The sequence below is a fragment of the Nicotiana tomentosiformis genome, chromosome 2, assembly GCF_000390325.3.
Source record: "Nicotiana tomentosiformis chromosome 2, ASM39032v3, whole genome shotgun sequence".
NCBI lineage: Eukaryota > Viridiplantae > Streptophyta > Magnoliopsida > Solanales > Solanaceae > Nicotiana > Nicotiana tomentosiformis.
The window spans coordinates 125,026,570-125,041,639 of NC_090813.1; the positions used below are offsets into that span (position 1 = coordinate 125,026,570).

Genomic DNA, 15,070 nt, shown 5'->3' on the forward strand with positions numbered 1-15,070 from the left:
ACGTGAAACATATATTTATATATTAAGTTTAAAAATAATAATATATTAAAATTTGTACATTATTATTTACAAATATAAATATTAGACCCATTCTTTAACGACAAGGTCATTATTAGGCTCAAATTTTAAACTTATTCGACCCATTCTTTATAAATATTAGACCCATTATTATTTTTAAACTTAATATATAAATATCGAACCGTATCGAATAAATTTACATGTGAAACATATATTTATACTGGGTCTAGGTCCGGTATATTTACATGTGAAACATATATTCACATTTAAATTTATTCGGTGCGGTTCAATATTTTTTCGATTTATTTTTATAAAATAAAAAACCTGCCCTAATTATCGGTACAATTATATGTTTATATAAAAACCTACGGTTTTATTAAAAGAAACCTAAAAATCGGTTCGGCACGGTACAGTTCTGTCGGTTTAGTTGGGTTTTAAATATCCATTTACACCCCTAATCATTACTAACTGAGGGAAATAACAGTATTAGACCCATTCTTTAACGGGAGGGTCATTAGTGAGCTCAAATTTAAATGAGGGTTATAATTGATCTATTTCGAATAACACACGGACATTATTAGACCCATTCTATAACGGCAGAGTCATTTATGGACTCAAATTTAAACGGGATTACAATTGATGCATTTCGAATAACACAAGATCATTTTTGGGCCTTTTCCGTATTTTAATTTTAAAATACAAGAGGTATATTATTATAGCATTTCTATAGTATAGGAGTATAAGAGTTGATTGTATGTATCACGGCTGCATTTGCGGTTCAGAGATGCCAACTTGCTACATTCCGTTGACCATATTATCAGGTAAATTCTGATTCGTATCAATTTTTAATGCGGAAATTCCAATTCCAATTCCAATAAATGAATTTCTATTTGTTTATTGAACTTTAGATGCATTTGTAAATTCAATCGTTCCTCCTTTTAAGGTACGGATTCTGGGTACTGAAATCCCTTCGCTTTACCCTAATGTGTATTATCTCCAATTCTAGGAACTTTTCACCTTCCCATTTTATTCGTGAATATCTTGGTAGATTTGGAAAATCTATGCTTTTGTTAGAACCCCTAATTTCTCTTCGAGGTCAAATTGTTTAGTAGGCATTTGGACAATATTTCAGTTGAAGTTGAAAAGAAAAAAGGAATATTTGAAATTGAAGTTGATAAAAAGTTTGTGGAAGTTGACACTGTGTTTGGCTATGAACTTGCTTGGAAAAAACTTGAAGATTTATGATGGTAGGAAAATTAGAGTATTTCACTTAAACTGCACCTTCAGATAATATTTTAATATTTCACTTGAAATTCAAATATTGAAGTTCAGCATCTCGAATACTCGTAGGAAACTAGTATTTGTAAATATGGAAGTTTAGTATTTGCAGTATTCCTTCCCTTAAAAGTGGCCTCCATTAGCCTTAATTAACAAGTATTAATGTGGTGATGGATATTAATGGACTTTGTTTAACTTTTATGTTTAGCTCATATCAGTTCTTTCAGAAGCTCTGAATGATTTGTATTCTTGATTTAATCAGGTTAATTCACCTTTATTTTGGGAGTTTGAACTGTGTCTATATCCATGTATCTGGGTCATTACACTGCGGAAGTCACAAGTCTTTCTCCCAAAGCTACGGAGAAAGATGTCTATGAATTTTTCTCTCACTGTGGTGAAATTGAACAAGTAGAGATCATCAGGTAAATTTTCATTCGTTTTGAGTTTGCAATTTCTGCTGCAGCATAGTTGTGATTTCGAGCTGATTATTATTGGTGCTGTAAACTTTTTCTTGGTGATTTAATTTGTTTCCAGAATTGCTCTATAATTTAAGAGTTACTGGCTGAATGCCTAATCAATATTATTATGTTTGCATGGCCTACTGCAGTTGTGTCTTACGAAATATGTCAAATAAGACACATCTTGCCACTTTTTTCCCCGGTTACTTCTTCTGAATATATCGAATATTGAAATGTCAAGAAGAGAGCATGTGTTTCTATTATGGTTGAAATTTCTGAGACGTTTGCAGTAGAGAGAACAAGGTCATGCATCTGATAATGTTCGATATTAGCAAACCCATGTGCATGTGCCTCTACTGTCTAGCGAAGGATATGATGTCGATGTCCTGATACTCACTATAAGGCATCCCAAACTTTTTTAGTCAGTAGAATGTTTAAACTTTAAAGAAAGGAACAGATACATATAGCTTGATGCTTTTATTAATTAGTTGTATGAAAAAACTGGACGATGTTTACCCTTTCCTGATTTTAATAGTTGCCTTTACTGAATGCAGATTGAGCGAATATGCTTCTATAGCCTATGTTACGTTCAAAGATACTTATGCGCTGGAAACGGCTATATTACTTAGCGTAAGTTTCTGCTTTACTCCATTGTTAGGATAGTTCTATCTAGCAGAAATAATCTGCAAGGTGAACTATGCTAAATATTTAATGCTGCATGATGGGCGAACATGCTTCTATAGCCTATGTTACATTCAAAGATACTTATGCGCTGGAAACTGCTATATTACTTGGTGTAAGTTTCTGCTTTACTCCATTGTTAGGATAGTTCTATCTAGCAGAAATAATCTGCAAGGTGAATTATGCTAAATATTTAATGCTGCATGATGGGCGAACATGCTTCTATAGCCTATGTTACATTCAAAGATACTTATGCGCTGGAAACTGCTATATTACTTAGTGTAAGTTTCTCCTTTACTCCATTGTTAGGATAGTTCTATTTAGCAGAAATAAACTGCAAGGTGAATTATGTAAAATATTTAATGCTGCATGTTTACGTGCCGTTGGGTCAAGTTTATACTTCTGATACCACCAAGATGTACATCAATGGGATCGTCTTCAGCAACTTCTGTAAAAGTTAAAATTAACCAGTAAAATCTTGGAATGATGTTTGTTAGCTTCTTCTTACTGTCTCCTTCAAAGCTTTTAAATTCTCTGTTTTAACAGGGAGAGGTAGTCAACCTACCAAAATAGGAGCTAGCAGTAGCTTGCTAAACTCCACTTTTAGAAGCGTCAATGAAAAAAAATACTATATTTGTATTTATATCTAGATTCCTAAGTAGTTAGACGTCAATTTGCTTTATATTGTTTGAACTTCTAATTTGGATTGGTCTCTTGTTTTTCTCCCACTTGTAAGTGCACTAGCCTTTTGATTGCTAGCTGAACATAAATTAACAGCTTGTGCAACATCTGGAAATTCTTTTTAAATAGCTCTGTGTGCTATTCTTGTGCTCTTCTTCTTCCTTTTCTTGTTCTCTCTGTTTTTAATTGTACATATGCACATCAAATATAAATGCTAGAATTATTTCTCAGCCGCTATACATTCACTAAATTTATACATGATATTATGTGTCAGATAAATTCTTAACCTATTATTAACTTTGTTAACCTTGATTCAGGGATCCACTATATTAGATCAATGTGTTCGTGTATCTCGCTTGGAAGCACAAATAGATGAATTTGATCCTTGGAATAACTCTAGGGATAAGGTGGAGAATGGAAGCAGCTATGCGGTAGTTTTTTGCGTTTGATCTCCTTTTTAATTAAAGTTTACCTTGTTTTTTCTGGACAATCAACTCTCTTATTGCTTGTCTATGAGGGTAAATGTAAAGAAATTTTATACTTTTTTATTTTTTGTTCCCCTATTTCCACTTTCCAGGGGTTCTCTTTATGCTGCAGCTTTCCTGATGTCATTGTTGAAATTTTGCTGTAAACTAGCAGGGCACTCACACAAATGAGTTCGTTTCAACTCCTGGAGAAGCTGTGACTATGGCACAGCACGTAGTTGAAACCATGATAGTGAAGGGATATGAACTAAGTAAGGATGCGCTAACCAAAGCCAAAGCATTTGATGAATCATATCAGGTCTCATCCACCGCAGCAGCAAAGGTGGCAGAGCTCAGCAAGAGAGTGGGGCTTACTGATAGAATTCAGTCTGGCATGGAGACTGTTAAATCCGTGGACAAAGAGTACCATCTTTCTGAACTTACCATGTCCGCTGCGTCTTTTACAGGGAAAACAGCCGTAGCTGCTGCAACTACTGTGGTTAACAGTAGTTACTTCTCCAAGGGAGCTCTTTGGGTTTCAGATGCTCTGAATCGGGCTGCCAAGGTGGCTGCTGACTTGGGTAATAATGGTGTCAAAAAAGAAACAGTTCCTCTGCAAATGGACTAAAGAGGTAAATAGGGTTGACGCAACATTGCCAATATGGAGTTGTTCAAAGGTTTTAAGCTTTTCATGGAGACTTAAGATTTTACATGAATGTGAATATTAAAAGTTTTAGCTAGATATAGTTTGCGGTGTTCAAATGAGAGTGGGCTACATGATCTAAATATGATTAATACATTGTGGTAATATGTTGATATTTTACAATCAATCGATTTGATTTCTTTTCCTCGTGGAAGTACAATGTGGAGTAACTAATACGCTTGCCTGCATTGCAAGTTGATCATCCATGTCATGTTTTTCAGTAAGCTGGTATTAGTCATTCGTTAATGATACGTGTTATTGGCAAAGTTAACTTGCTTCATTGTGGAGTTGTAAGCACACTACTGCTTTGAATGTGCCTAGAATTGCAAGTCCTAAAAAGAAAAGGATAGCTCGGGACACTAAGCTCCAGCTATCCGCGGTGGCCGAGGAAGGATCAGACCACATTAGAGTGGGAAAAATCGGGGAAGAGATTGTTACTTTCATGTGGTTTAAAATCCTCAGAACTACTTTAAGTTACTATAGTATTTATTGTTCAGATGATTCAACTACTGTCAAGTTGCCTCTGCTTAGTAAAGCTTCTTAATCCATCAAACAAACTGGACTCCATTTTATGCCAAATGCTGCAAAAGCCATTATTTGAACCTTTTCAATCATGTCTTTTTGTTGGATAAGTGCTACTACTCTTCCACTACTGCTACTATTGTGCTAGAGAAGTGGGATAATCTGGTGGCTAACTGATATTCGTATCAGTTTTGGTGCTTGAACCTTGCCCATCAGCAGAAAGTTCAAGATCTAGAGTCCTTATTATGTGTACATATTTTAAATGCTTTTGCATATGTATACATAGTTCAAGAGAAAAGCAATGCGTTCAGTTGAACCCGTAAAAACCGCCTTAGATTGGCCGCCCATCTTTGTCTTTGTAATACAAAGCTGGTCATGTGAGAATCCACAGCAAGCACCTGAACATGAGAGCACCATAAAACTGATGAAATCTAATCACAACAAATTGGACATCGTATTAGCCCATTCTCATTGCAATCTGGGCATCGTTGGAAGCCACACTCATCTATTTCATCATACTCTGCTTCATAGTATACTTTACAACTCCCATAGCATGTTTCACATGGCACAAACCTCATATCTCCACAGGCCTCGCAAACTCCATCTTCTGCCTTTTCGCAGCTTTCTACTACCTTCTCAAGCTGCCCATCGTCATGCATTCTGCATATTTCATCAACCCCACCAATGTATTTTCTCCCCACAAATACCCTAGGCAAACCCCTACCACTATATCCCTCTCCTACTAACTCTCTCAACTCCTCCTTGAACCCTGCATGCATTGATATGTCTCTCTCGTCGATCTTAACACCTAATCCCTTCAAAATCATCCGAACATGACAACAGTCCTCGTATGTTTTCCTTACCCCTCTTAGGCTTGTGAAGTAAACAACCAGTTTGTCTTTACCATGTTGCACCAATTTATACTCTGTTACTTCATAGTTTGATTTCAGTCTGGGAGTAAGTTGATGATCATAAGGATCTGGAAAGACATGGAAAGAAAAGCTACGAACATGATGAGGCGATTTAATAGGATCAATATCTTCCAAATCTTTCATCAATTCCCACACATTAACACTCTCTGGCTCGCCAGGAGTTGTAATGGGCGTCTTAGGAACCACTTTGGGTATTTTCTCATTGATCATTTGGGACCATGTCTTTGCCTCAATCAACCCCATTTCGAACTCTTCTTTATAAATCTTCCCTTCATCGTTGCCACCCTTTTCGAACAACGAAAGATCATCTTTGATACTTTTGTTCAGTGGATCAAGCCTCAGAGATCCTAATGTTGAGGAAGTGAGAGAGACCAGATGAAAGCTACCATTAGTGTTAGTATTAGTAGGAAAATCTTTATACATTGAGTAGCTTCGGTGCACTGGAGAATATTGTGTCTTGCATTTTTGGCATACCTTTGGCTTCGAATTCCTACAACCCATTGTTGAAAATCCAGCCCAGAAGTTGATTTTGGTAGTCAAAAAGAATAGTGTTTACAGCAGTGGATGGAAAGAGATCAATCAAAGATTTTTTTCTTTGAATATGTATATTGATATGGAAGGAAAAGTTTAGAAGAAGAACATATATTCTGAGATGAATGAGCTGGATGGGTAATGCATTGGTTAAAGATTCCAGAGATTAAGTAAACAAATCTCGAGGACTTTAAAATAGAGGAATTTTTGTGCTAACATTTCACAGATAAAGAAAAGGAAACATATAGTAACATTAAATAGCAGTAGGAGTATTTAAGAGAAGAGAATCACTGAATTAATGAGAGAGAGAAAGATAGTTGGAAATTTCTGTTTTGTGCAAAATAGGGCATAGAATTCTGCATCATTGGAAAGCATCACACATCTATATCCTTTTTTCTTGATCAAAGGATGAAGAAGATGATCAGAAAGATCCTCGCCGTCGATTTCGGATGAACGAAGAAAGAGAAGTGTAAGTCAACAAGATGACCATTTTTGCTGCGATAATGTATGGCCTTCTTTTCTATTCGCCACTAAGAGTCTTCTCAGTTACTTCGTCCGTGTCGTCCGTCTCAATTTAGATGACACATTTTGCTTATCGAAGGTCAAACTGTGTGAAGTTTGACCGATATTTTAAAATATTCTTTTATCATATTTGTGTACGGAAAAAATCGGGGATAAAGTTGCCCCCAATTTTCCGTTGAGAAGCGTGGAACAACGCTACTCGTCACTAGCTCGAGTAGGGCCGAGGGTGCCCGGTGCCCGCAGATCGAAACCAGGAGCGGATAGATGACATGTGGGGAATCGAGCATGGCCGAACCCTGAGAGATTCCAGCTCGAGCAATATGAAGAACTAAGGGTAAAGGAAGAAACAATTAAAGAAACAAACGGAGAGCCGAAATATTCGCCATCAACCAGATATTATGACGCGGATCACACTCGGTATTGGCTGTAGATCGTGTTTTCATGAGAGAAAGGAAGGAAATAGTTTTTTTTACCTTATTTAGACTTATATTAGGGTTAAAACTCTCATCCTATATAAGAGGGAGAACCTTTTCATTTTATGGGGTCACTGTTGGTATGCATATATCAAAGCAATAAAGTTTTTTTTGGCTTTCTGCAATCGTTCAAGTGTTCTTCAACTGTTCATCCATTTAGTTGCAACCGAGCCTTATTCCGAAGGCTCGACTGAAACCGATCTTTAATATTTGGGTCTAACGCCAGGCTTAATTACTTTACCACACTTAGTTTGATTGTTTTATTTCTTTTTAATTCAGTTACTTATTGATCTTTGATCATTCGTGTTGAATTAAACCACGTATTTTTTAAATCGCGTACAAACTTAATTATTATCTATTTTAAGGGTAAATAGTTTGGCGCTCATCGTGGGGCTAAGGTTAATAGTGATGATTTAATACGAATCTTCATAACACACTCTATTTTACACTTGTTCTTTGAAATTTGATTTCAGGATTATTTAATATGTCAAACTCCCAATCTGCTCACTTAAGTGTAGACGCTGAATCAGGCCACCACGATGAAAATAACAACGTGGTGCCAAGCAACAACGTACCCCATGTTGACCTCAATGGCGTTCCGATCGATGACCTAGTTGATGCCAATTCACAAGTTGCTATCAACATCAACCTACCAACTCATCCCGATATCAGCATTCATGGGGCACCTCGGCCATCGGCTCGCGAGGCACCTGAATGGGGAGGTGATGAAGTTGGTTCGCGTTTTCTTTTTGAGATGTTTCAAGCTTAGTAAATTGCAATAGCACAACTGTAGAATCAAAATCACGCACACAACGTGGCATAACCGGAACGAGTTGGCAAAGACACTCAGAGGGAAGAACGGATTATCACAGAACTCGACGGGTCCGAACCCAGAAACTTCCGAGGTGATGAAGATGCTCGATGCATTTACTAAGTGGATGGAATCTGGCAAAAAAAGATAGTGGCGAACGATAAGAAAGTGAAAACTTACAACTCGAGGGTCGATAAGATCCCGGGAGCACCTCCGATATTGAAAGGACCCAATTCCAAAAACTTCATTTAGAAGTCTTTCCCCCTGAGTGCGGAACCAAAGCTAATTACGAAAAGGTTTCGAATGCTCGATATTCCCAAATACAATGAGATGAGACCACAGATCCAAACGAGCACGTGACCTCCTACACATGCGCAATAAAAGGCAACGACCTTGAGGATGTCGATATCGAGTCGTATTGCCGAAGAAATTTGGAGAAACCTTGTTCAAGAGAGAAATGATATGGTATCACAACTTACCTCCAAATTCTATTGATTCGTTTGTTATGCTTGCAGATGCCTTTGTTAAAACCCACACCGGTGCTATTAAAGTTGAGACAAGAAAATCGGATCTGTTCAAAGTCAAGCAAATGGACAACGAGATGCTTAAGGAATTCGTGTCAAGATTCCAGATTGAATGAATGGACCTCCTTCCGGTTGCAGACGATTGGGCCATTCAGGCATTTACTCAGGGGCTCACCCCCTAAAGTTCGGTTGCGTCTCAACAACTAAAGCAAAATTTGGTAGAGTACCCAGCGGTTACCTGGGCCGATGTCCACAATAGGTATGGGCGACCAATTAGGGGCTCCCTTGGGGTCGATTTATCCCAACAGAACAAATGACAAGTCTAAAAGAACAGTGGATCAAGAGTCGAGGCCGCCTTGAGAATGGTACCGACCTTACAACTTAGATAGAAGGGTAAATGGACCCAGTCATTATCCGACCAGGAACGATAGAAGAAATGACCAGGGTCCAATAAAACGAGGGTTGGTGAATAAAAATAGTTTCGACAAATCACCCGGGGTCAGAGATGCCCCGAGTTTATCAGAATATAACTTCAATGTGGATGCAACGGGTATAGTGTCAGCTATCGATCGCATCAAGGAGACCAAGTGGTCGAGGCCACTCCAGTACGATCTTGCACAGACGATCTTGCATAGAGGGATCACAATTTGATATGCAAGTATCACGGTACTCGCGGGTTATAACGTGATGCCATTTGGGTTAAAACATACCGGTGCCATGTATCAATGCCTAGTTAACCGAATGTTCGAGGAAAAAATAGGGAAATCAATGGAGGTTTATATTGACGATATGCTAGGTAAGTCCATGAGAGTAATGGACCATTTGAAACATTTGCAGGAAACCTTCGACATACTGAGAAAATACAATATAAATCTGCACCCGTAGAAGTGTGCCTTCGGAGTCGGCTCGGGCAAGTTCCTCGGTTTCATAATATCTAACCGGGGAATAGAGATCAACCCAGTTAAGATAAAGGCCATAGAAAATATCACCGTGATCAACAACGTCAAGGAATTGCAAAGGCTGACCGGGCAAATAGCCGCATTGGGCCAATTCATTTCCAGGTCGTCGGACAAAAGCCACCAATTTTTCTCGTTGCTAAAGAAAAAGAGCGACTTTGCTTGGACCCCGGAGTGCCAAAAGGCTTTGGAGGAACTCAAATGATACTTATCAAGCCCTCCTTTGCTGCGCACCCTGAAGGCGAACAAACAACTGTACCTTTACTTGGCAGTGTCCGAGGTAGAGGTACGTGAAGTCCTGGTCCGGGAAGAAGAAGGTACTCAATTTCCCATCTATTATGTTAGTAGAACCCTAGGTGATGCCGAAACGAGGTATCCGCATCTAGAGAAATTAGCGCTTGCCTTGCCAAGCGCATCTAGGAAACTAAAACCATATTTTCAATGTCACCCTATATATGTCGTGACCTCGTACCCGCTAAGGAATATTATGCATAAACCCGAGCTCTCAGGACGACGAGCAAAATGGACCGTAGAGGTTACAAACCCCGAACAACTATAAAGTCTCAACCTTGATCCCTGAGGTCGATAAATAATTATTACTTACCTCGGGAACTAGCTCGAGGGTCTGGACCCTATTCACGGACGGTGCTTCAAACGAAAAAGGGTTCGGCTTGGGAATCGTATTAAAACTATCCATAGGTAATGTAATAAGGAGATCTATTAGAACTGTGAAATTGACTAACAATAAAGCGGAGTATGAGGCTATGATTGCAGGTCTATAACTGGCTAAAAGCCTGGGGGCTGAGGTGATCGAAGCCAAGTGCGATTGCTTCCTTTTTGTTAACCAAGTTAACGAAACGTTTGAAGTCAAAGAAGACCTGATGCAGAGATACTTGGATAAGTTACAAGTAGTGTTACATCGGTTCAAAGAATGGACGTTACACCATGTGCCTTGAGATAAAAACAACGAGGCCGATGCGTTGGCTAATTTAGGATCATCAATCAACTTAGATGAATTCAACTCCGGAACAGTAGTGCAATTAATGAGATTAGTGATTGAGTCTGGCCATACCGAGGTAAACTCAATGAGTTTGACTATGGACTGACAAAACAAGTATGTGGATTACCTTCAGAAGGGGATATTGCCATCGATCCTAAAGAAACAAGGGCCCTTCGAACTAAAGCTGTCAGGTTTTGCTTGATTGAAGGCCAACTGTATTGAAGGTCATTCTTCGGACCACTAACAAGATACTTGGGGCCCAGGGAGACCGATTATGTGATGAGGGAGGTCCACGAGGTGACTTGAGGAAACCATTCAGGAGCGGAATCATTGGTTCGGAAATTGATCAGGTCCGGGTAATACTGGAACAAAATGGAAAATGATGCGAAGGACTTTGTTAAACAATGAAACGAATGTCAAGGCATGCCCTAATGATCTACCAACCAGGAGAGCTGCTTCACCCGGTCTTTTCCCATTGGTCGTTCATAAAGTGGGGAATGGATATCGTAGGTCCTTGACCGCGAGCACCTAGTAAGGCTCAGTATATCTTGCTCATGATCTATTACTTCTCCAAGTGGGTTGAAGCTCGAGCATTTGAGAAAGTTAGAGAAAGGGAGGTCATCGACTTCATCTGGGATCATATAATCTGCCGGTTCAGGATACCAGATGGAATTACACGTGACAATGGGAGACAATTCATCGACAACAAGTCCAATAAATTCTTTGAAGATCACAAAATCAAAAAGGTTTTATCGACCGCCAATCACTAGAGCGCGAACAGTCAAGTTGAGTCGACTAACAAAACCATACTACAAAACCTGAAGAAAAGGTTGGCCGACTCAAAACAAAAGTGGAAAGAAATTCTGCCCGAGGTCTTATGGTCATATCGAACAACTTATAGGTCGAGTACCGGTGAGACACTATTTTATCTAGTCTACGACGCATAGGCTTTGGTTCTAGTAGAAGTGGGAGAGCCGAGCTTAAGGCTACAATATGCTACGGAAACATCAAACACCGAGGCCATAGCCACGAGCCTAAATTTAGCAGATGAAAAGCAAGAATCATCCTGGTCTGGTTAGCAACTCAAAAGCAGTGAATGGGAAGATATACCGAAGGGATAGCCTTCGGCATTTCCAATTCAGGGACTTAATGTTGAGAAAAGTCACACTACATACCAAGAACCCGAATGCCGGGAACTAGGCCCGAACTGGGAAGGACCGTGCAGAGTCATTGGCATAATCGGGAAAGGCTCGTATCGACTTAAATCCGAAAATGGCTTGCAACTACCAAACAACTGGAATGTGGCACACTTAAAGCGGTACTATTGTTGAGGTATGAATACCTAAATTTGTCTAAGGTTTATTTTCCTTTGAACTAACCCATGCAAGTACTCAATAGAAGTCAAGCCCAAGAATTAGGTCTAAAAGCACGTGTTGCACTCTTTTATTCTTCAACCATTTTTTTACCGAAGTGGGTTTTACGTCAAGTAAGCGTGCTACTATAGTTTTGAAGACCGGTCTAGGATCGGGGACTACCTATATCGGATCAATTGTACTCGAGCCCTCAAAATTTGGCCTCGAGTACTAGGGGAGTATCACACCCTGAGTCAAGAATCGAAGATCTAAGTTCAGAAAATTCAAAGATAATCCTATTCGACATCGAAAGCAAAGGCTAGAATAATAGGATTTATTGTAAGGGTCAAACGGTCAAGCAAAATGTACCCGTATAGTTCATTCTCGCCATGGTGGATAGTTTTTGTATCCTCGATTACTTACGTTACATTTTAAGTAATAAAGTGAGGAAATAACCTTATATGTTTACTTGGTTCATGCTTACACGAGCAATGTTATCATTATATCACTTAGAATAAATATTAGGTTCAGAACTTTCTAAATCCACGAGCCAACATTAACCGGGGGCATAAAACCCCGAGGGTAGTAAGATTCCACAAGACCATGCCTAATCCTTTTTCCTAAGCATACGACTCGCCTCGAACTGGGGACTGCCGTGTGACAAAAAGACTGGACAAGCCAGATTACTAAATTCCGAGGGCACCAAGCCTACGAGGTAGGGCCTAAATACGAAAGGCTACGGCCAACTTAAGGTACAAAGCCATTGGAGCTTCGACCCCGATATTCAAATGATTCGGAGACGTCTGGGTTTCATACATATAAGAAGTAAGGTCCTTACACCTTTTAAATCCATAAAAATCATGTCTGATCTGATCAAATCAATTGGACTCGAATTACGTCCATGAAAAGAGCCACTTTAAACAAAGATTAATTGTGTCCAGATAAATTATTCGAATATTTTAATAAAGACTTAGTTTCATTTTCATTGGATGTTCCCGAAGTCAAAGCAACTCGGAGTCGTTACTTGACCCGGACTAAATTCGGGCTTTGGAAGTTGAATAATTTAAGCAATGTCAAATTTTATGCCAAGGCATTGATGATGTATTAAGTCCGAGACACAGGTTACGTATCCTAATTCCTAATATAAGCAAATGTAGAAAAGTTAAAGGGCATAAAATGTAGTCGAAGGGTAATTTCACACACACACACACACACACACACACACACACACACACATATATATATTCACCGAAAGGTATTTATAGAGGCACGAGAAAACAGCCTCAAAGTACAAAATGTACAAATACAAGAAAAGACAAAAATAAGCTAAGGCATTTCCTACCTAGTCTTCATCAGAGCCCAGCTCGCTATTCGAACCCTCGAACTGGTACCTCAATTTGGCCTCGGCCTTGAGCCTCTTGGCCTCTTCGATCTCGGCTTCTAAGTCACCCCCCTGGCTTGGACCTCTTCGAGAGCCTCCCTCCGAGGCAGCCAATTCACATACTCAGCCTTCGTTATAATACGAGATTCAGCTATCTTGAGTCTTATACTGGGCCACCATGTCCTCGACTTCCGAGACCTCGTTCGAATCCACCTACAATTTGGACTTTAGTGTAGTATACTCTTGGCCGAGAGCATCATGTTCTGCAACGGCCGAGGCAAGTTGTGCCCGGAGCTCCTCATTCAGCTGAGATCATTTGTCGGCCTTTTCTTTCATCACTCGGAGCTGCACTTTTGTCGATGGCAAGTCATCTTTGGTAGCATCCCGCTCCGATGCTAGGCGATCCATTTTGCGCCCCAGCTTGTCAGCCGAAGCCTTGACCTCGTCCATTTCGAACCTAAGTTCGTCGATTAGAGATATTTTCTCCTGGACCTGCGAGGTTGTGGCATTAGTATTTGCGTTTAACCTCTCGTTATTGATCTCGAGCACTCTTACCTTTTCAACCAGAAGGGCATGGTCTTGTTTTGCTTTTGAGGCCTCCTTTTGGGCTTTCTCCAATTCGGCTTATAGGACGGAGTGGTCGACTATCTCCCTAAGGACTTCATCTTTCTGCTCACAAAAGAGTTTTGTACATCTCTGTTTGCCAGACCTGCTCCTTGAGCTCGAATTCGAGGTGACTCACCTCTATCCTGGACTGGTAAAAGCTTTGATGATGAAGCATCGAGGCCCGAGATATAAAGAAGGAAAATTGTTAAAACATCGTTAAGGCAAAGAGAACTCTTTAAGATGAAAAGGGAAAGAGGTATACCCTACTCAGCGCCTACTTAGCCTCGTTGAAAAGGCTTGTCCCGTCTACCTCGTTCATCTTCACTTGGTCTTCTTCGGTTACTAGGGAACGGAGATAGTTGGACACTCCGACTAGCCCGGATAGTATGCTAGTATCCGTCGATACTGTGAACATTACCGTCTTTTTCTATTTAGGGTCCACACTCGGGGCAAGAAACTACTTCTCAAGCTTTGAGCTCGAACTTGGCCCACCTGACCCCGGTTGCACGAACTTTTTGGGGATCTCTAGGTGGCCAAAGCCAGAGTAATCCTCCAGTATGCCAACGTCCACGCCTTCAATAAATGAGTTAAGGGAATCATCCACAGCTCGGGACGCATCGGTTGGTTTCTCTTCAACGACCCGAGCTTCATCCAAATTGGCCTCCATAAGAGGCAGCGACTCCCGCATATGGATGGAGGCGGCATTTTCAGAAATGACCCTCATCAGGATCAGAGGGGCTTCTCGCAAAGCAGTAGCCCTTTGTTCTTCCTCGGACCCCCGAGCTGAGGAGGGTTCAACCTTACGAGCATCCCCCCTCTGGGGCCACCAACTCTTAGTCAGCGTGGATTGGCTTGTGGGTGATGAACTCCATGTCATCATCATTCTCGAGAAAATATTTCAGCCGATGAAGAGCCTCGAAATTTGGGGCCCGGGAGCCCGAAGCCTTCTTGGTGCTCGTTCTGACCCTGAACACAATCCTTTTCCTCTTCTTGGCCTGGACAGGAGCGTCCGAGGAGTTAAGAGATCTCTTCTTTTTCATTTTCTCCTCCTCCTTCTTCGCAGAAGTTTCGACTACGGGCTCTAGTGAAGAGGAGGGTTTCATAGACGTGGGTCGAGGTTCTGACGTTAGCGATTTCCTGAAGTTTGGTGGTCTTAGGCAAACCTGTAAAAAAAGGA

At 40.2% G+C, this 15,070-nt stretch overlaps 2 protein-coding genes across 8 annotated transcripts; one reads left to right on the forward strand and one right to left on the reverse strand.

The window, feature by feature from the left end:
- Positions 1-708: 708 nt before the first annotated feature.
- LOC104097559 (binding partner of ACD11 1-like) lies at positions 709-4,437 on the forward strand. Of its 7 annotated transcripts, none has more exons than XM_070196072.1 (5): positions 709-839; positions 1,559-1,718; positions 2,309-2,384; positions 3,434-3,547; positions 3,753-4,437. In XM_070196072.1, exons 2-5 carry the CDS (start codon positions 1,603-1,605, stop codon positions 4,206-4,208), a joined length of 762 nt encoding a protein of 253 aa, XP_070052173.1. In that variant the 5' UTR covers positions 709-839; positions 1,559-1,602; the 3' UTR covers positions 4,209-4,437. The 7 variants fall into 7 exon arrangements, with proteins under 7 accessions (XP_070052173.1, XP_009602437.1, XP_070052174.1 ...); XM_009604142.4 differs by having other exon boundaries at positions 3,756-4,437; XM_070196073.1 differs by lacking the exon at positions 709-839 and adding an exon at positions 850-961.
- Positions 4,438-4,802: 365 nt separating this feature from the next.
- Positions 4,803-6,734, reverse strand: LOC104097561 (uncharacterized protein At5g39865). Its single transcript, XM_009604144.4, has one exon. The coding sequence runs from the start codon at positions 6,236-6,238 to the stop codon at positions 5,237-5,239; it is 1,002 nt and encodes a 333-aa protein (XP_009602439.1). The 5' UTR covers positions 6,239-6,734; the 3' UTR covers positions 4,803-5,236.
- Positions 6,735-15,070: the final 8,336 nt, after the last annotated feature.